Genomic DNA, 21387 nt, shown 5'->3' with positions numbered 1-21387 from the left:
GCGGGGCAGGCACACACTCCTGCGGGGCAGGCACACACTCCTGCGGGGAGCCCCGGAAGCCAGGCTCCGGGAGCCTCCCAGGATTAAGGGTGTGCTCTGCTCTGCCCAGTGTTCTCCCAGGGGCACATGGCCTGGCACGAGCCTGCAACCTGTCTTGCTGGGCAGCGGACAAGACCCCCAGCTGTCCCAGCCCAGAAGGCCATAGGGCTGAGAACCCCAATTCCCCGTGCAGCTGGAGTAGGGCGGCAGTGTGGGGTGTGCTGAGAGGGAGGTGGGGCTGGGGACCGTGGAGCTGACACTACCGGGGTGACCAGGTCACCAGGGGTGTCCATGGCTCTGGGCATGCAGGACGTTGCCCTGCTCATGAGCCGAGGGGGCTGTCAGCTTCCTCAGGTCACTCCCACCTGGCCCTGTGGAGGGTCCGTGCCCAATGGGGTGCTGGTTGGTTGCTCAGGGTCCAGCCCTGCCAGTGACAGGTGGACAGGGCCTGTTCCCGGGGCTGCTGCTAAAGCAGCTCAGATCCTGAGGCCCATAATGCCTCAGGCCGGGGAGGGGGTCTGGCCACATCCTGAGACCCCAAGCTCTGCTGGCAAGAAGCCCCACTGAGGGCGAGCAGACCCTGAAGGCCAAGGTCACCAGGAGAAGGACATCACCTCAGAGGGACCAGGCTGCCCAGGCAGGGCGCCACAGCCCCCAAGCCCCACTGCATGTGGGCACCTTGGCCTGAACCTCCAGCCACAGCGTGTCCTGCCCTTCAGACCTGACCCGAGGCGGTCTCAGGGGGTCTCAGGCTGTCCCGCCTGGAGCAGACCAGGGGCCTCGGGTGTGGCAGGGAGGTGGACATTGGCAATGGGTGCCCTTCCTCGCTCTGTTCCAGGTACGGGTGACCTCTCCCACCTAAGTCTACCTGCACAAGCGGGGTGTGGGTCTCTGGGGGCTCAGCCACCCCTAGGGAGCCCATTTCACAGAAGGGGAAACCAAGGCAAAGGCCAGGACCACCAGGTGTCCAGGAGCCGAGGGAGAGCTTGCATGGGTGCCCCCATCCTGTCCTCATGGAGCCCCCCAATCCTTGCTCCAAGCGTCTCAGGCAGGGCAGACTCCGCCACCCAGACCCCAGCCTCGGGCTGGCCCCACCCTCCACAGATGGTGCACAGCTGGACAGCTGCAGACAGCAGCAAGCTCAGCCAGGGACCAGGCAGGGCAGGACGACAGTGGTGTCTGGTGGGAGCAGAGGGGACACTGCTGACCTGGGCCACAGTCCAGCACTGACCCGCACTGGGTCCAGGGGTCAGGCAGCCGGCCAGGCAGCTGGGGAAGGAACAGCAGGGCCCCTACAGCCTCCTGCCTCCTCCCATCTGTCCCGTCTCTCGCCGCTACTCTTCTGTCCCGTCTGCAGTGTGACAGCTGGCCAGCCATGTAGGGAAGTGGGGAGCTGCAGGGCACCCCAGAGCCAGCAAGCACTTCCGACCCGGGGTCCCCGAGTCTCTGCCCGGCATGGCACCCACCCCCGCACCCCGAGCACACCCAGGCGCACCGTCCACCCACTTGCCTGTCCTCGAAGGGACTTGACTCTGGCGCCCCAGCCTCTGCAGCCCACAGCCCACCCACCTCTGCCCCACAGAGCACCCCAACTCTGCACAGCCTCCAGGGCCCCCCACCAACATCAGGCTCTCTGAGGACCCCACCAGGCAATGTCAGGGGGACACTGAACTTGGGGTGGGCACTCGGGACCTGGGCAGCTGCTGGTCCCCTCACAGCCTGTGGCCAGGGCAGGGAGAGGAGAAAGCAGGGTTTTGGGGACAGGTCCGACCTACCTTGGCAGGTTTTGTTGTCGCCCTGAAGCCAGCAACCCGGGGGGCAGTGGCAGTGCAAACCCACTCCATCTGTGGGGGAGAAGCAGGTGCTCGGGGACCCCAGATCACAGGAGATGTCGTCCAGTGGACAGCCCCACACAGGGTCCTTGTGCAAATCCTGCCCAAGGGGGGGCACTCCCAGGCACCTGGGGGAGGAAGGTGTCCCCAGAGCTGGTGCAGTGTGGTTTGCAGGCTGCCTGGCAGAGGCAGGCCAGGCCCTCCGAGAGCTGCTCACAGTCCCAGGACGTCCCATCTGGTCACCCTCACAGAGGACCAGGACCCGGCTGGTGCGCTCAGAACCCAGCCACCCTTACGGTTCATGGCTTTGGGTCATCCTGGCACAGGCCACGGGCCTGGCATGCAGGGACCAAGCCCTCACCTCCCCGTGCTCCCTCCCACCTTGTGGGCACGGCAGGTGGTGCCCCCCTTGGCACAGGCTCAGAGCAAGCGGGGACCCAGAGGACCCCGGCACACACAGTCAGGTACCAGCTGTGCCCGCCAGGTGCCGCTGAGAAGCGATCACAATCCGCCGGGCTGTGCACAAGAAGCAGATGGAACCAGTGCAGCCCTCCCAGCACCCAGAGGCTCCTCAAGCATCCCTGGAAGACCGAGGCCGGGCCAAGGGCCTGAGACACACAGTCCCCAAGGGACGCTGTGGCCGGAGCCTCAGCCAGCTGCCTTGAGAGTGCTGGAAGGCAGCCACCAGCCCAGCCTGCCTGTAGACAGTGGGAATGTTCTGGGAATTCCCGGCATTACCCAGGCAGGCAGAGGCCGGCCCAGCACACAGAGGTCAGAGCCGGTGCCCAGGGTTCCCGTCTGCCCACGTTGGGGGGAGCAGAAGCAACCAGGAAGGCCAGGGGTGGGTGTGGTGGGAATGCAAGCCCTAGGCCTGTCCTGGCATTTGGGCCAGGCAGGCCAGGGGCTAGGAGACTCTCAGGGTGCTGGCATGGCCAGGTCCCCACCTGCCAGCCTCATGGGTGCTGGGCACCACTGCCAGGGTGCGACAACCTCACAAGGCCCTCCTTACCCACTGGTAAGGAGGCACTTTATGGCCCTAGGGAAAGCCCCTTGGGTGGTATGGCACAGGGGCTGCAGGGCCTAGTACTCAGGGTGGCTTCCAGCTGCCCCATCACCATGGCACTGCCCCCACCCCCACCTCACGCCATGCACCACACTGGGCACCCCAGGCGGCCCTCTCTGCACCCTTGGGCACATCCTGCACTGGGCGACCTGCCCCTGCTGCACACTGGGCCTCGGGACACCAGGGCAGGACCACGGGGGGCCACAGGAAGGCCCCAGTGAACAGTAAACCCTGCCCCTAAGAGCCTTCAGGGGCTGCCAGTGCTGCCATCCTGTGCCCCCTCCCCCTGGGCAGTGGCTGCCCTCACCTGAGCTGGAGCAGGGGCTCTCCCCACCAAGCACCTGTGACGCATTGTGCTGGGGACACAAAGGCAAGGGCGGCCGTCGGGGGAACGGGCAACAAAGCGCCTGACTCCGCACCCAGGTTCAGAGTGCCTGTTGGTGGGACACCACGGCCACCTGCTTCACTCCTGCCCTCCGCTGCCACTCCTCCTCCATGGCCTGCTCCCCAGTGGCACCCCTGGAACTCTGGCCCACCCAGGCCAGAATTTCCCTCTTTTTTGGCTCCTTGCTGCGACTTCAACAAAACATGTCAAGCTCTGACAAACTTTAGCGCTAGAAGGCCGCATGCGAGGCTCACACTCACCCCTGCCGACAAGCACGGCTGCTGGACCCAGCCCTGCACAGAGGGAGCCCCTGGCCATGCTCAGAAGATGCAGCCCTGCAGGCAGCCCAGGCAGCACCCGCCAACCCCCCGCCACCCTCCTCACTCCACCTGAAAAACACCCGGGCCACAGCCTCCCTGAACATGACTGCAACATGCATCCCCATGGCAACGCTCTGCTGGTCATTCCTGGGGGGTCTGTGACTGTCACAGGGTGACAACCAGAGATCGGGAGAGGCCGATCTGCACGGACAGAGCACAGGCAGGTGTGTGCCCCATGGGGGGTGGGGCGCGTCAGCCAGGGGCCCGGAGTCTCCACCAAGGGGGACAGAGACACTGGGGCTGGGGAGAGGTGACGGCTACATGGCGGCAGACAGGAAAGTGCCAGCGAGGTGCAGGTGCAGAGTGCCTAACCTCACACACTGCAAACTCCATTTAAACAAAGGTGATCCCAGGCCAGACCCACATCCCCTCTCTAGTGCTGCTGGTGCAGAGGGAACAGGGGGTGCCCAGGACCCCTCCATCCAGCTCTGGCCTGCAGGGACTCCACAGTGTCCTCGGTACCCAACGGCCACTGAAGGACCTTGGCCCCCAGCTAACCCAGCACCCACAGGGTTCGTGTGAGGACCCTGCAGTACCCTGAGGGGAGTGACGGGCCCCATTCCCACAGTGGGGTGCTCACGTGGAGGGCAGGTGCATCCCCCTGGCCCTCCATGAACCAAGACACTGCCGGGCACTAGGATGGGGCGCCCAGGAAGGATTGCGCCAGGACCCGGGAGTGCAGCTGGCCTGGGAGCTGCCATGGACGCCAGCCCCAGGCGACACCAACGAGAGAGTAACAGGATGCAGAGCTCCACGAGCAGCCATGCGGCACACATCGTCCCGCGCTCCAGCAAACGGCCCCAGCGCTGACCTACAGCTTTCCACACCTGATGGCCCCCCACACCGTGAGACAGCTCGGGGCCCCTGCTGGGGTCCCCCACTGTGCAGATGGCCAAGCATGTTTGCAAGGAGCTCAGGGCCCAGGCTGTGCAGCCAGTGTCGGCCAGGCCTGGTGCAGACCAGGACAGTCAGGCCCACTCAGCCTAACCATCTGGGTTGGCAGCAGCTGGGACAACAGATCCCTGAAGGGCTGGGAGAAGGAGAGGTGTGGGGAACCCCCACCAAGAGCAGCTTTAGCCATACAATGAGCCAGGGGCAGAACCAGGCCAAGTCAGTCACCGCCACATGGCTGCCCAGGCCAGCCCCTCCCTGGGGACCGGGTTCCAGCACTGACAGTGGAGACCCTCTCTCCCAGACCAGTGGCCCACCAGCAGCGCCGGGCATTACCACCAGCCTGGCCACGCGTGAGGAGCCTCTTCTGCACAGGTGGCACTGTGGCTTGGTCCTGAAAGTCCCATGTCCCTGTGAGAGTTGGGCCTCCTGGGCCCCACCTAACACAGGCAGGGGGCAAATGGTCACAGGGGACAGCTCCAGGGAAAAGGAAAGACACCCAGGCCTCCAGAGGGCCATGGAACCTGGGGCCACGCAAGGCACCCAGGTGGCACTGGGATCAGGAGGGAGCCCAGAATGGGCAGGGGGCTCTAGAAAGAAGCCTCGGGCAATGCCCCCCACAGTGAGGGACCTCACTATGTCCCTCACCCCCCACCGCAGCTGCTCTGCACCCTCAATTGTGGTGAGGTCCTGTGGGCCCCTCAAAGTGGGGCTGCTGCTCCATCCCAATACCCAGTGGTGGACAAAGGCCAAGGCCCAGGTCCCCTCCACAGCTCAGCCCAAGTCCCCCAATACAGCCCACCCAGCCACCAGGCCCAGCTGCCACGCGGGCAGGTGAACAGGACCTGGGAGAAAGCACAGCCCCCTTCTCAGCATACAGGGAGCCCTTATGCCTGACCACTAGGGCCTGAGACCAGGCTGCCCCCAGGGGGCCTCCCCCAATGCTGTGTTCCCCCACCTCGTCCCTGCCTTGTGTTCCAACCCCTCCTCCAGCCTGAGCATGGGGACCCACAGCCCGCGGGGCTTTCCAGCCTTGGCCTCTGCCTGCCCCAGCTGCTGGCCCCAGCCACTGTGCAGGACCTGGAGACCACGCGCACCACAGCAGGGCCTCCACGTACTGGGGCTTCCCTTGTTGGGTGGCTCTGGGAAGAGGCAGAATGGGGGGGAAAGGGGCTGGAACACCCCAAAGGAGGCGCCCAAGCCCCTCAGGCAGGGGAGACGGCCGGCCAGGACATGCTGGGCCCCAATCCACGTCCACCCACCAGGGCTCGGGCTGCATGTCAGGGCCAGGATTGATGGGGCCCCACCTGCCCAGGGCCGAGAATCCCCCTTCCCACAACCAGGTGTCACCCAGACAGGCCGGGGCTGCTCCCCACATCTCAGCCAGGAGGCTGATGAAAACCCGCCGGTCCAGAGCCAGCAATCAGGCAGGAGGGGCGTGGCAAGGGCTTGAGGGCTGAGGGCTTCCCAGAGCCCCTGAGCTGGGCTGGGAAAAGCTACCGCCCCGGACAGCAGCGCTGCACCCTGCACCCGCTGCACCCGTTGAGCCCCGCTGAGGAGTGGGAGGGGCCCCAGCCGCCCTCCCCCATGAACCAGGCGGTTGAGGGGGCAGCACAGGCGGCTGGGGCCTCTGTGTCCCCTCCCCGGAATGCTCCTCTCCAGGAATGTTCTGCTCAGAGCACGGATGGGCCCCTCCTTCCCTCCAGGGTCTACAGGACAATTGGGGCTCCCTGTGCAAGCCTGCTTGGGGCCGACAAGCCCGCTCAGCACCCCGGCAAGGCAGGCGGAGGGCGGGGCCTCAGGCGGGGCTGAGCCTGTGCACCCCACCCCCACCCCAGCAGGCTGCAGCCTTCCAAGCGCGCTAGGCACTGCTGGGGGCAGCAAACTAAGACATGGGAGCTGTCTGGTCAGCCTGCTGAGGTGGGCGGCTCCCATAGCCAGCCAGGGGTGCCAGGAAGGCCAGGCGGGGTGAGGAGGCAAATGTACAGGGCACGGCAAGGCAGCAGGCAGAGCTGCAGACAGAGGGTGACCTGGGCTTCGACCGGGGGCAGGAAATTACCGCGGCGTCCTGGCGATGGCAGGGTGGCCACACGCGTTTCCTGCAGTTGCTGTAACAGAGCTGGCTGGACAGCCGAAACAGTAAGAATTCAGCCTTTCACCGTTCTGGAGGCCAGAACTGGGCCAACAGGGAGGTGTGCTCAGAGGCCACGCTCAGCCCTGCCTCCGCAGCCCCCGGTCCCGCCTCTGCCAAGGCTTCCCTTCCTCCGACATGGGCACTGGCTGAGGCAGCGCGACTGTGCCATCTCCATGTTGTGCCATCCATCACCTCCCCAAAGCCTGCCACACAAGGCACCGGGTGCTGCCTAAGGGCTCGGCTGCTGTCTGGAGCCCAAGGCCCAGGTTCAGGAGCTGCTGCTCACACCCTTGACCTCGCCGAGCTTCTGCGAAGCAGAGGCGGGCAGGCTGAGCAGTGAGGGGGATGCAGGGTGGCCCCGGTGCGTCCCCTCTCCTGTCCTGGAGCTCAGCCCTGCAGGGATGGGAGAAGGCGGGAGGGACAGAGGCTTAGTTCTCACTAGGCCTAGGGCTGCCCACAGGAGACCAGGAAAGCAGGAGACAGAAGGCAGACCCAGCCCAGACAGGTCCAGCTGCCCAGCCGCACTCATGGCAGAGACACCAGCCCCACCCAATGTCCCCTAGTCGCTCCCAGAACCAGGCAGCCTGTAAAAGGAGCCCCAAGCACAAGGCCGAGCCAGGGCTCCTCTGTGCCCAGTCTGTGCCCAGGTGCCCAGGGGCAAGGCAGGCATTGCCTGGACATGGGTTCTGGGCTGGCTGATCTCCACACCCCCGGCCTCAGCTTCCATACCTCAGAGTTCAGAATGTGCACAAATGCATTTGCAGGGGATGACCAGGCGGGTCTTTCAGCACCCTGAGTTTAATCTGGACTAAACCCAAGAGCCTGGAGCAGTACAAACCCCAGGCCATGATGGCTGGAACCAAGACCCCCAGCCGCTGCCTACAGTGGTGAGGGGCTCCAGGGATGCATGTAGCCCATCAGGGAAACTCGGGGGCCCCCAGGGCAGAGCGCAACCCTTCACGTCTCCAGGCTCCTACACAGAGCTGCCGGGTCAGGTACCTGCCTCAGCTTGCACCAGACAGGGTCCCAGGCCAGGGCTGAGCTCCAGCTCCCAGCGAGTGTCAGCCAGGCAGGGCAAGGAGCGGGGGCCAGCAGCCAAAGGCAGAGCCAGAACCCGCCCCTGCCCCTGGCGGGGAAACACATTATCAGGAGGATCAGGCAGTGCTTTCCTGAGCTTCTGATCAGGCCAAAGTCGGCACAGAAAGTCTGACTTCAAGAGCTGAGCCAGTTCAGCAAGGAGAAAGGGTCTCTGAGGCAGGCAGTGCCGCCCGAGCCCCTGCGCCCACTCACCGCTCCCAGGACCAACCGCATCCCAGCTGACCCCAGAACCCGCCAGCAGAGCCCGCAGCATGTACTCTCTCCTAGGTGTGCCTCCAGCCAGGCCTGGTCCCCCGGAATTGCTAAGAAAGCCACTCACCTCCAGCCCCCCTGACGGAGGACACTGGCATCCCCAGGCCCACAGCTGGCCAGCAAGCCCAACTGTCCTGATCCATGTCCCCGCCTGCTGGTCACTCAGGAGCTGTGTGACCAAGCTTCCTGTCTTTCAGGGGCTGGCATATGCCTGGCCCTCCTTCCTGAAACCCTAGGGGACCCGCTCCGTTTCCCCCACATCCAGAGGGTGGGGTCCAGGCCACTGCCCTGGCCCAGCAGAGGAAGAAGGAAGGCCTGTCCCCGGATTAGACCCGAGTCCTGAGCATCCATCTAAAACCAGCCCAGCCCCCGTGCTTTCTCCAGCTTCCGCGTCCAGCCTCGAGTGAGGACACCAGGACCCCCAACTTGCGGCCACTCACATGTCAACTCGCGAGCATTTGTGACAAGGACAGTCACAGTGCACAGACTCTGGTGGGGCAGAGAGACGCCGGACAGGGCCTGAGGCATCGAGCCCGGGCGCCAGGGCACCTGAATGCACACAAGAAGCAGCCACAGACAGGATCGCCAGGCAAGCTCCCCAACAGGCTACCTGCACTGGGCTTCGATTTTTAACTACTGGGTTGCATCTGTTTAGAGCACTTCTAGGTTGACGGAAAAGCTGAATAGAGATCCAGGACTCCACGCGGTCAGCCTCCCCGGCACACACCACCTCCTCCACCACTAACATCTGCCGACGCGAGGCGCGCGTGACTGACCAGTACTCATCGTCATCTGGAGCCCGAGTCTACACTGGGGTCCACGCTGGGTGCTGCACAGCCTGGACCAAGTCCTACATTGCAGTGCCAGGACGGGTCCACCACCCCAGTCAGCCCCGGTCCCCGGCCTGCTCAGCCCTCTCCACCCATCCCAGGAAACTCGCCTCAGCCTACGGGAGGAGCTATGTCAGCGCTGCTTTCCAAGAGGAAGCCAGGGCCGCAGAGGCCGCAGAGGGCCCCCGGGTTAGGTGTACTGTGTTAGTTAGGTGCTATCAGCCTCCACCTGTGGTCTCCAGGGCAACTCTGGAGACGAGGTCAGCTAGATGCGGCCAGCCAGGCTGCACCTGTGCTGGACTCCAAATCACCGCAGTCCCCTGAAAATGATCGTGGGAGCAGCTGGGAGGGGCCCCCAACCCCAGCCCCGCCTGTCCAGGGCTCTCAGCCCTGGCCCCTCTGTCTCCTGCGCTGGACATCAAGGGAGGGGTCCTGGGCGGCAGTGCTGAAGAGGGGAGGCTGCGGGGGCGGAGGCTGAAGTCGGAGATTCGCCTTGAGCTGGGCTGCGGGCAGTGGAGGGAGGGGCATGCTGCGCTCCGCTTGGGCTGGAGATGAGGGAGGTTCTAGTCCCCAGGGCTGAAGTCAGACGGCAGAGGCCAGGCAAAGTGGGCGACAGCATGATGGGGCTGGGGGGGTCTAAGGCTCCTGAGCAGAGCCTCAGGGACCCCAGTGCAGATGCTCAGGAAGCAGAGCCCTTGGCAGAACCGGAAGGGCTCTGTCACCTTCTGCATCTGCCCAGGACCCCGACATCCAGCAAAACAGAGACAGCCACTGTCACAGCCAAAAGCCACCAGTGCAAAGGACAGGAAGCCCTTCGTGCAGACACGTGACAGGGGACGTGATGTCCACTTGGGTGAGACGTGGCTCCTGGGTACGGGGTGGGGTGCACTGGAGGAAGTGGCCTGCGCCCCCCGCACCCCGCAACTGTGACTGCTCAGGAGCGTGGTAGCAGCAACAGAAACAGAACGGGGGCGGGGGACGTGAACCGGGTCACGTGCAGCCACGCCAGCCCTGGCCTGCACCCTCCCGCCGTGCTCTGCTCGCTGAGCGCTCTCCGTACACTCGGGCCTCCAAAAATGCGGGGATGGGCTTTGGCTTTTTTCCTACTTGTTTCCCACAAAGCAAGACAAGATGTAAAAGGCCCGAGGCGGCCAAGAACATTCCTCAGCTCCCCGAACATCCAGGTCTGCACTCCCCCGCGTGGCTGAGGCCCTGGGACCTTCCAGCTCCCAGGCAGAGCGGCAGGCTGCACGTGGCGGGGAGGACAGTACTAGGCAGGGCTGAGGGGCGTCCTCCACGCTCACGTCTGTCTCCACACTGTCTGTCTCAAATATCTGTGTCTCTCCCTGCCTCTGCCTCTGCCAACGGCGCTGACACCAGAGGTCCTGGCTCCCCCGCACTCACCCCAGCAGGGCAGCCGCTGTCCCCGGACCCCCGGCCATGGCTGGGGCTGCCCACTGGAGAGACTTGCCTGGATTCCATGGTTTCCATCCCCCTCTGCTGACCAGCGCACCCCACCACAGAGGCAGGTCCAGCCCCGCCCCGTACCATGAGCGCTGCCCTAGACTGCGCATCTGTCACCTGCAGTCCCTGAGACCAGGCCATGGTGCCACAGCCGTGTGTGGCTAGCGCCCCGCTGTGCCTGGCACACAGGAAAGGCTGCTCAGACCTGCAGGAAGGGTACTTTGCAAGAGCGGGAACTCACACTGAGGGTCACTCCACGTGGGGCCTGGGTGGGGTGGGGCTCCCTTTTCCCTTGAGCCCCGCCCAGGCACTGCCCAGACACCTGGCACCACAGGAAGCCCCATATCACACCCACCCCTCTGGGGCTGGCCGCCAAGCAGACACCACGAGCCCCCTGCTGGGCTCTTCCGCATCCTCCCTTCTCCAGGAGAGGCCCCGGGGCCCCACCCATGCGGAGCGGCCTGGACCAGCATCACCCTGGCCACTGCCCAGCACCTGGCCCATCTCACCAGGAGCCCGCACCTCTCATCTCTGGACCCCTGCCTCTACCTCAGCCTGTAGCAGCTAGAGAGAGCTGCCCCGTGCCCCCCCAAGCTTAAGGCTCTTAGCCACTCAACAGGAGCAGTGCCACGCTCACAGGGCCGCCAGACCTTGTGGCCAGGCCGCTCACCATGCCTGCCACCCGGTCCAGGCTGGCAGTGTTCCCCAGGCCCGTCTCAGTCTTTCCCAGGTCTGTCCCATGCTTTCTTCTGAGGCCCTGCTGTCCCCACCCATGACAGCCCTTCCTGTGCCCCCAGAACCCACCCTGATGCCTGCGGCTCCAACACGCATCACGTGGAAATGGTGACCTATCTTCCTTATTGGCCAGTCCCCAGCGCAGGCCTGGTCACCATGGGTCCAGCGAAGGACAGAAGAATGGAGGGAGGCATGGATATACACATCACTGCCACCCTGCCCCAGCCTCGCCCGGGACACCAGCCTGGGTCTGGTCCTCTCTCCCGTTGTGCCCAAGGCCTCCTCAAGCGTCAGGCCAGCACACAGATGGCATCCCCAGAGGACCAAACCCTCAGGCCCGCAGCCCACCCTCCTGGGGGATTCTAAGGACACAGATCCCAGGCAGCCTACGGGCCTGCACTGGCTCCTGCAAGCCACCAGGCGGCACTGGTGCCCCACCCTGGACAAGGCCGGGTGCAGGTGGGAACCCGGTGGCAGGAGCTCCCTCCAGGACCTGCCCAGTGCTGGGCCTGGCTGCTCGGGCTCCTCTCACACCGTCCCAGCTGCCCAGGGAGAGCTCTGGAGTGTGTAGCTGGCTGCAGAGGGCAGCGGTTGGGCAGCCCTCGAGGGGAAGCAGGCTTCAGCCGCAGGGTCTGGGGCAGCCCCTGGCCTCCCCTGGCCTCCCCTGGCCTCCCCTGGCCTCCCCACCCCTCCCCTCCAGGGCTCCGACCAAGACCCCACAGGGAGCTGGCACCCTCTGCCAGGCAGGGAGAAAGCGTGGGAATGTCTGCCTCACAGCGAGCCCAGCAGTCACGGCTCGGGCCGGCAGCCGCTGTGCCCAGGGGTGGCTGCAGTTCGACACTGCCAGCCTCAGCCTTCCCAGGCTCTGGGCTCCCAGGGGCGCGGCCCACCCCAGCGGGCTGGAGGAAGAGGAGAGAGCCTGGTCTGCCTGTGAGCCTGGCGGTGGAGTCCCCACACTGCCCCCGCATGCATTTCCTCAGTCACACGTTCATCCAGTCGCTCATTCATTCATCACTCACTCCAGCAGCAACGGAGCTGGGGCCTGGCCAGCACTGCCCTCATGAGTACCCTGAGTGGTCCTTGGGTGGATGCTGCTCTAGGCCACAGTCCTGGGCCCCTTGACCATGTGCGGCCAGTGCTGTCCCCTCCGGGGGCTGGGCGGCCCAGGGGACTGTCCTCACCCCTCAGGGGAGGACCCCACCAGGGCAGCCAGGCCTGGGCAGGCGGTTGACTGCGGCATGCTGCCCACTGCCCTTCCCAGGGTCAGGTTCTCCAGAACCGACCGCAGGGACAGACCAGGGAGCCCAGCGGGCAGGCCCCTCAGGGCAGTCTCCAGGCAAAGGCTGCAGAGCAAGGCCCACATGCGGGCGCAGCACTTGCTGGGGCGCCGGCCATCTCCAGGGCAACGTCCCTCTCTGTCCCAGCAGCCAAGGTGGCAGGCCAGAGCGCCAGCTTCTCACTACTCGGTCCCCAGGTACCCTCGTCACCACGGCGCGCTCAGAGGGGCCACCAGGGCAATGCAGCGAGAGGGTGGGGTTCGCAGGCCAGCCCGGGACACAGGCACGAAGACGAGGTGAGCGTGCCCACAGAAGGAAAACGGAAGGTAGGCGACTCAGGGTCCCCAGTGGCCAGAGGACAGGAAGTGCTCTGAGAGGCTGCGCCGGCCCTGCCTGTGCCCTGGGCCATGTGACACACCAGGCCTTCTTCCTCGGCTGGTGACAGACCCTCCAGGCCCGCCCAGCACCGGGAACCCATCATCTGCCCTCAGCAGACCTTCAAGGCACAGCTGGGCACAAAGGGAGGCCGGGACAGGGGACCACACTTGTGCGTGAGCACGTGACCGTCCGGGGACAGGACAGACGCATGGCGGAAAGGAGTCGGTGGCAGGTTGTGCGTCTCTCCCCGGCCTGCAGCACACGTGGCCCTGCCTTCTCGGGGAGCAGGGAGCTCCCTGGTGCGCTCCGGAACTGAAACCCCGAAGGCAAGCACGAAGTGCTGGGCAGACTCACGCCTTCCTTGGGGGCTGAACAGGGCTGGGTTTCCAGGCGGGGGGCAGGCTGAGAAGGACCAGGGCCAGTCAGGGCAATGTCCACAGCGGGGCTCAGACCAAGGTAGCCAGGGTCCAAAACCCCTCTGGACCGAGTGACCACGGGGCCCAGGCTCCTCTGCCCGAGGACCGAGACACTGTCACTCTACGGCTTGGTAAGGAGTGGAGGAGCCTCGGGTGGGGCAGAGACATCCACTGGGGAAGAGGGACGATCCCAGGACGTGGAGAAACCAGCTCTGCTCTGGAAAGCCTGCCCCCTCCTGGTGGTGGGTGGCACTACAAAATCCGACAGGGCACATGGGCCTTGCTCACCGGGTCAGGCAGCTGGAGCACTTGCCATGGGCGGCGGCTACAGGGTCATCAGCCTTGAGCCACCACGGAGGGGCAGTTCCCGGCTCCCAGGGAGCAAGCGCTGGCTATGAGACCAACCTCCAGCAGAGACCCTCACGACTGCCGCCTCCTCGTGCCGTACCTGTCCCCTCATTATCAGTGCCCGGGTCCTCGTGATGCTGTGCAGGCCCTGGCGCAACTAGGCACAGAGGGCGGGGCTCGCCCTGGAATGCCTGCAGCTGCCAGGACCCAGGAGCAGACGGGGATGCAGACGCCAGCCCCCTCGCCTGCAGAGCCCTCGCTAATTACCCCGCCGCACGGGCATGCGCCTCAAGAATGCTGAAAACAAGCAGTCAGCAGATTGCCCGGAATTTGCCTCCCTGAATGGCTGCAGCTCTGGGCGGTCATCACTTGGGCAGGGAGGACCCCAGCCACAGGCTAACCCGGCCAGCCTCTGCAGCAGGGCCAGGAGGGAGGGCAGCTCACAGGCCGTCCCGAGAACCCCAGCCTCTTCCTGCGGGGAGGGCTCTGTGGTGCTGGTCTCCCCACCTCCAGGCAGCATCGCCCAGACCTCACAGCCAGCCCTGTGCAGGCGGGGCGCTGCTGGGTCCCCTCCTCCCCAGGCCGGCCACAGCTGTGGGGCCCGACCCTTGTCCGACAGCTTAGTGTGGCTGATCCAGGGAGGGCCGCATTGCCAAAAGGGTCGGCTGCCCAGGGGGGTACAGGCAGGGTTCAGGCAGCCAGGGCCACAGCCGCAGAATGGGCCTGACCTCAGAGCCCAGCGGCTCTCCGCCACCTCTGCCGTGACCGCTCACACCGAACTTGTCACAGACAACACCTCCGCCCCGCCCCTCCTGGCCCCCTCTGCAGCCCCATGCACTGGATGCCCACCTACCAGCCCATCCCCCAGCCTGAGCACCGCAGGCGGACACCTGTGTTCTCCATGCCCTGGCTGCGGACTTGGGGCTCCGTGGGTACTCAGAGGAAGCCTGAGCCCAGCGGGCATCTCCATGAAGGCCTGGCCTGCCCCTGCCCCTCACCTTGGCCCAGGCTCTCCTCTGCCCAGAATAGACAGCGCTCACCCTGATGGGGCCAGGAGAGCTGTCAAATCAGGCACAGCGCCTTCTCGGAGGGCAGGCAGAGGCCGGGCTTCACACAGCCCACAGCCACCTCGAGCTCTGCGGGGCCCAGGCACGGCCCCTCCTCCCTAAGGTTCTCAGGGAACACTGCTGCAGCCGACACACCCGTCAGAGCAGGGTGGTCGCTGGGACCCGCACTCGGCTACGTGTCCCCGACATGGTTCAGCTTCTTCTCCAGCCCAGCCTGGGTGGTGGGGACCACCGCACAAATCCCAAGCAGCTCAGTGTCCCCACTTGTACAATGGGCAAGCACCCACGCACAGTGTGGGCAGGGCCAGCACCAGGGCACGGGCCAGGACTGCGGGCCCCAGGGAGGCTGGAGGCCTCTGGAGAGCCACAGACAGATGCTGTGGCCGAGGCAGGGGAGGCGACACAGCCCAGGGGCCCTTCAGGCAACTGTGCAACAGACCTCCCAGAACGGGGTAGGGGCCAGAGACCTGAGCTTCGGTGGCCCCCGGAGCCCAGGGGCCTTATACTCCTCGGAAGAGGGTCGCCCACCACGGAGCCACCAGAGCGGCCACTGGAGACGCCCACTCACCACTGCCCAGGCCAGAAGCCCGGATGCCCCATGCCACTGCGCCTGGAGGCACTGCCCCGTGTCTCTGCTCTGAGTGCCGTTAAAGACTACCTCATCTCTAAAGCCGGCCCCGGGAGAGACCACACAGCCCCATTGTGAGGGAGCCAGGCCAGGGAGGACCTGGCCACGCTGGAGGAAGACAAAGGCGCTTTTGTGGGTGGCAGGGGAGGGGCACAAACCTGGCAATCAAACGATTCATGGCAGATGCACATGCCCTTCCCATGGCCAAGCTCGTTGGAGATGGCCATTGTGCAGAAGTGTCCCTCGTGGCCTGCAGAGGACACGGCCCAGCCAGAGCACAGCAGGGTGGACAGGGAGCAGCCACACAGATCCAGCAGGCCAGCAGGGAGCGCCACCAGCAGGGAGTGGGGCCCGAGTGGCCCCTGGTCAACCGCAGGGCCATGCCCTCCCTGACGGTGCACGGAAGTCTACACAGCTAAGAGCCCCGACGAGGAAGGCTGGCTCCACTGTCGGTCTCTCCCTCCCGGGGCAGCCAGCACAACGCCCACTGAGCCGGCGCCAATACTCCGGGTACCTCCGCTCTTGGGCGCACAGACCTCAGCAGGAAATGGGGACAGAAAACCAAGACCAAGGCCAGGCTGCCTGGGAGGCCAGGGAGCACGGCTCCCAGGTGATCCACATCCTCCCCGGAAAGCCAGGTGCCCCGGGTGTGCTGGGTCCCGCAGTGCAGGCTGGGGTCCTTTCCCACCCTAGACGCAGAGCCTCCCAGGGGTAGCCTCCTGGCCGACCGGCTCCAGCCCCAAATGGGATACTCTGGCTGGTCTGGGTATGAAAACAGGGAACCCCAGCCCAGGATGGGGTGCCCAGCTGCCCCCGGGAGGCATCCAGGGTGAGGCTCCGTGGCTAGCTCAGGTCCTTCCCCCCTCCCCGAGGCAGAGTCCAGGGCAGTGGGTGGCTGGAATGGCCCTGCACGGTGTCTGGCCTGGGCGCCTGTCCGACCCCCACCCTCAGACACAGTGGGCGCATTGAGGGCACGGTGGCCACTTACTCTCCATTCATCACGCACCCCAGTTTAGAAAGTCCCTCGAGCCAAGCCCTGGAGCGAGTGGCTGCTCAGCCCCCCCCCCCACCCGTGCCCTCTCCCCAGGGAAGCTGCCTGCCCCTTGCTCCTTGGGTTCAGCTTCCCAGCTGAGCCCTGGGGCCCCTCCATCTCCCTCAGGGATCCCACTAGCCAACTTCCTGCTCAGTGGGCTCGGGAGCTCCAGAAGGGCGGGACCAGCAAGGCCCAGGGAGAGGCCGGGGTGCGGACCAGGAAGCAAGAGTGACAGTATTTCCTGTGAAAATGCCCATGTCACAGGTGAGAAAACCAAGACCCTGGAGGGACCTAAGCCAAAGCTCCTGGGACCAAGGAAGCACGGAGAGGCAGCCCCAGGTCTCAAAGCCTGCCCTGTCCCTTGGTTGGCCAAGATGGAGACAGAAGTGACCCCTGGTCACGTGTCATGATTTGCCGCATGTGTGTTAAAGGGTGACCACAGGGCACGGAGGCCAGAGGTTGGGGGGGGCACAGGGTGGTAGGGGGCCGTGTACAGGTGACTCAAGAAGCAGAGAAAGAGCCCACATGCCACACCCACCCTTCACCACGGCAGCCACACCGCCCCGGGCAGCAGCCCCGTGGGTGGATGCTGCACCAGGTCAGTTCCGCAGTGCCCCCACAGGGACTCATCTTGCTCCGAAAAGGGGCACTCGGGGGTCAGAGAGGTCAGAAGGTCACTGTAGTCACATGGGCGCCAAAGCCGACCTGAACCAACTGAGCCACTGGACCTGGCTCTAGCGCGCCTGCCGAGGGCCTGTGCCGGGCTGGGGAGGGGCATCTGCTGCAGGCCAAGCCCCATCCTGTCGGCTCCTCACTGCCGGCGGGGTGGTGGGGTGGGGGACTGCACACCCGCTCAGAGCTCCAGCAGCCCTGCGCCCTGCAGACCAGCTTCCGGCCGCTTGTGATGGAGGAGGGGTGGGGAGGGCTCCTCCCCACGGTCACCAGCAGAGGCCCTTCCTCCCTCCCCACTCTTGTCCAAATGATGGAGTTTGGGGGAACCGGAAAAAGACGGCTTTTATTTTCAAAACTGGAACCAATTATAACGGTGGGGGTTGGTTAAATATTCCCAACTGTGTGGGCCAGGCCCTGGGTGCCCAAGCCCAGCTGGGAGGAGGAGGGACTGTGGGAAGCTTGGGTGGGAGCAAAGGGGCCGAGGCTGCCCCTGCGGGCAGCACACACCTCACGCCCAGCCCTGCACCCGCCATGCACACTCAGCCTGGCACACTCGGCCCTGCACACCACGGCCTGGACACGCAGCGCTGCCCACCTCGGATGTGCAGCCCTTCCCGAGAGCCCAGCCCCGCACGCTTGTGCTCCCAGGCGAGGGCGCTCAGCGAGCTCCGCTCAAGGTGCCCCTGCCCGGCCCAGCTGCGGAGCTCTCCTCCTCAGAGGACGCCAGTGAGCCCCCCTCCTCCTGGCACTGTGCGGGGCCCTACCCAGCTGGGACCCCACCCCTCACCTCCAAAGCTGCCCTCAACAGCGCCCCAAACCCCAAGGCTTGGCCCCACACGGGACGGTTCCCAGTGCCCGCGCCCCAGAGGCTCAGCCCCGGCTCTGGACTCCCACCTAGGCCATCAGCTCCTGCCAGCCTCCCTGACCTGCTTCCTCTTCCACAGGGCAGATAAAGAGGATTCCGTGAGGCAATGCGGGCAGAGCTGGGCTCCAAGCCAGGAAGGGCTCCGTGCGCAGGTCCTCGGATTCCCCAGGGGCCATCGCCATGGCGACCAGGAGGGGCCTTGCCACCCTGGGGGCCGAGCCTGCAGCCCAGGTGCCAGTGAGTCTGTGACCCAGAAGCCAGAGCCGACAGGTGGGCAGGACTGGACCACAGTGCGCCCCTCCGGGAGCGCCCGAGGGTGGGCCGTGAGCCCGCTTGGCAGGGGCCGCCCTGAGCCTGGGCTGTGCAGGTTCCTCCCACCGGATGCTGGTCCCCACAGTGACACTGACCCCCAGAGATGCGGCTCCTGTTGGATGCCCAAGTCCTCCCACCCCCTGCAGTTGACTGCAGGTTCCCCCACCGGGTACCAGACCCCCAAAATGCATCCTCCCACCCCACCCCTGGCACCATTTGACCTCTGGAGGCCAAGTCCAGGGGCTCCAAGTGGTGCTGCTCACGCACAGGAAGCCTGGCTGAGGCTCTGTGGAGGTGAAGGTGGGGTGAGGGCTGACTGCAGCTGAGGAGGCAACGGCTGGGAAAGGCAGGTCCAGGAACTGCAGAGGTCCTCAGCCTCTCCTCAGGGGACATGACCGGGGCAGGGCACCCCCGGCAGCAGGGCCCACAACCTGTACAGGAAACCCCAAGCTGGCTGCCTGGCATTCCGTGAAACCAAGGCAAACTGTCTCAGATCAGGCAGATGAGCCGGAAAGGCCCCAGCACCTCCTCTCGGTGCCAATGGACAGCAGCAATCAATGTCCCCGAGAGGCAAGGCAGGACTCTGGAGCCCCTCGGCCCAGCACCAAGCAGGGGCGGATCACCTGTGACCGGAGGGGCCTGACCAAGACCAGGGACCCGCACCGGCGCTTAGAGACTCCCTCCTCAGTGCACAGGACAGGCCGCACTGCAGGCCGGGCAGAGCTCAGGAGGTAGCAGAGCTTGGGGCGCCAGAGCCCCCAAACCTGGCCTTCCCAAGAGCAGTCAACAACAGGCGTCAGTGCCAGCCAGCAAGGAGGACACAAAGCAGGACCACACAGACCCAGCAAGGGGCAGGGATCCCCTTCACAGACGTGGGTCTGATCCCCGAGAAGCAGTTCCCACGTGGGGAAGGCTCACAGCTGCCCAGGCTCAAAATCCCAGAGCTGCGGCGCAGGGACATTGGGGAGCGCGTGCCCGCCGAGGAGGAGCAGGAGGAGGAAGCCACACTTCCAGGGCATCAAAGAAACCAGGACGAATGTCTGCAAAGGCTCTTCTGACGATTTTCCACGGCTTGGAATGCACTTTGCTTCACAAAACCCTGTCACCGGGCAGCTGGCTGCCAGCCTGGCCCTCGCCGCCAGCCCCAGCCGCATTTCCCTGATGCTGTCGCCAACTCGCAGCCGATTTTCATGGTCTGGTCCATCTGGCTTCCTGTCTGCGCCCTCAGCCGGCCATCGCCTCCGCTGGGCCCCCGGCAGGTCCCCCCTTCCCATTAGGGACAACGAGGGCTCCACCGAGTGGCAGTGCAAGCTGAGGCCCCCGGCACTCACTCTCCTCCGCCACCACCACCCCTCGGGCTGGACAGCGCCGGTTCCGAGATCACAGGGTGCAGGGCCACCTGCTAGGGACGGGCCTCTGGGGTCACTGCCTCCTCCCGCCAATCTCGAGGGGGCGCCATTCACCATCCTGAGCGGCGGGGGGCTGGGAGCCTGGGGGGCAACGGCATGGCTGGGCAGATCCCGGCATACAGTGGCCACTGTTAAGAGGCGAAGAGTGCATTTGGCTGAGGAGAAAGAGAGGGGGGCTGGGAGGGGCGGGGCAGCAGCCCCAAGCACCGTGGGACCTACAGTCCCCAGGGTCCCCTCCCTGTGTGGACCTCGTCCAGCTCCAGCTCCGTGCTCCCCCAGTGGAGCCATAAGTGTCCCCTCAACAACCCCAGGGAGCAGGGGCCCGGGAGGATGAGAGGAGACAGCCGGGTCAGGTGTGGGCCTCAGCTGGGAGGGCCCCCGGACCTGGTGGTGGAAACTACCAGCCTGGACTCTGGGGACGGATGGAGGAGGTGAGTGTCCCTAGCAGAAGTCCTCCCCATCCTCTCCTCCTGGACAGGAGATAGGTGCTGAGCTCCGAGTCCTCCCTCCTCTGCCTCCCCAGAGGACCCCGCCCCACTCCTCCCCCAAGCCCCACCTGGCGGCAGCATTTGTACTACTGGGGCTCCCCAAGGCCAAGGGGGACTGGAGGTGTGGGAGCCCGGATGGGGAGCTGGGAACACAGCCCCTTGGGCCACAGTCCCGACTGGCCCACGGCCCCTCCCCCCACTGTCCGGCACAGGTGGCCCAGGGCCTCCACAGGGCTCAGCACCGATTTTTTGACCGGAAGTCACAGCCTTTCGCATCCCTGCGTGGGACCGCAGGCTGTATGCCTCCCCAGGTGCTCCCTGGGTGAGTGGGGACTCCCCACAGTGACCCGGCCACCCCCTGCCACACCACGGCCTGCAGGATCCACAGGGGGAGCTCCATCCACAGGGGAGGGCCGCACTGCAGCCAGGTGAGGATCCCTCAGGTTCTGGGGCACAGTTAAGCCAACCAGGGGAGCATGAGCAGCGGTCCCCGTGTCCCCTGATCTAATCCTCTGGAGCCCACTTGGTGGACTAGGCACGGGCCCCGAAGGGCTCTGGACAAGATGCTGCTCCTGGTAAGATGCCCAGAGATGACTCGGGTCACACAGCAAGCTGTCACCCAGCCCACGCCAGACTCCGACAGGTGTTGGTCAGGCGCGCCCGCCACAGCCAGCACAGACACACGTGTCCTTCATGGATGCATCCTCCTCCTGTCCCCACAGGATCACACCCATGGCGTGGCCCCAGAACCCTCCCACAGGCCACACCGCACACCTGGTCACACTTGGCCTCCTGCCACCAGGACACCTGCAGCCTGAGCAGGGACCCAAGTGAGGCACGGTGGGGCAGGGGAAGTGGGCAGGAGCTCAGGGCGACCCTCGAAGCCTGCTTGACGTCCTCCTGGGCCGAGCAGCTGACCTGGGCCGTGTGGCAGGAAGATACCAGCGGCCCAGTCCGGGGGCTCTGGGATCCAACCAGAAAGTGCAGCCAGCTGTGTGCACACCTCACCAGGAAAGTTTTCTTTGTCCCCAGACCTCCAGCCCCATCAGCACCCCTCATGGTGGTGAGTGCCACCCTGGAAGCCCAGTCCCGCTGTCTCTGCCCTGTCTGAGGGTCAGGGGTCAGGCTGCCCAGCTGAACCCTGGTGATCAGCGCCCCACGGCTTCCGGTTCTGACTTCCGGAACTCTCCACCTGGCCCGCTCCTGCTCCCTCCTGGGGCGTGTACACCACTTCCACCTTCCCGGGACCCATGTCCCTCTGGCCCTCAAGGGTCCCTTGTCTCCATCCCAGCACTTCTCCACCTCTTGACCCCAGGACAGTAGACTGGAGGAGCACAACCTGTGGGGGTCTGTGACACCCGCCCCCGACACCCGCCCCCACAAACTGCCTG

General features: G+C 65.4%; 1 protein-coding gene across 1 annotated transcript in view; it reads right to left on the bottom strand.

The window, feature by feature from the left end:
• Megf6 (multiple EGF-like-domains 6) overlaps positions 1-21387 on the bottom strand; it is a gene marked incomplete at its 5' end in the record, with an annotated part of 74196 nt that overhangs the window by 40405 nt on the left and 12404 nt on the right. The window contains 1 exon segment of the mRNA XM_005404150.2: positions 1815-1883. Coding sequence (XP_005404207.2) covers positions 1815-1883 — 69 coding nt within the window.

The sequence above is a fragment of the Chinchilla lanigera genome, unplaced genomic scaffold (genome assembly GCF_000276665.1).
Source record: "Chinchilla lanigera isolate Chin_1 unplaced genomic scaffold, ChiLan1.0 scaffold00085, whole genome shotgun sequence".
Classification (NCBI taxonomy): domain Eukaryota; kingdom Metazoa; phylum Chordata; class Mammalia; order Rodentia; family Chinchillidae; genus Chinchilla; species Chinchilla lanigera.
This window is presented reverse-complemented; position numbering and strand designations above follow the sequence as displayed.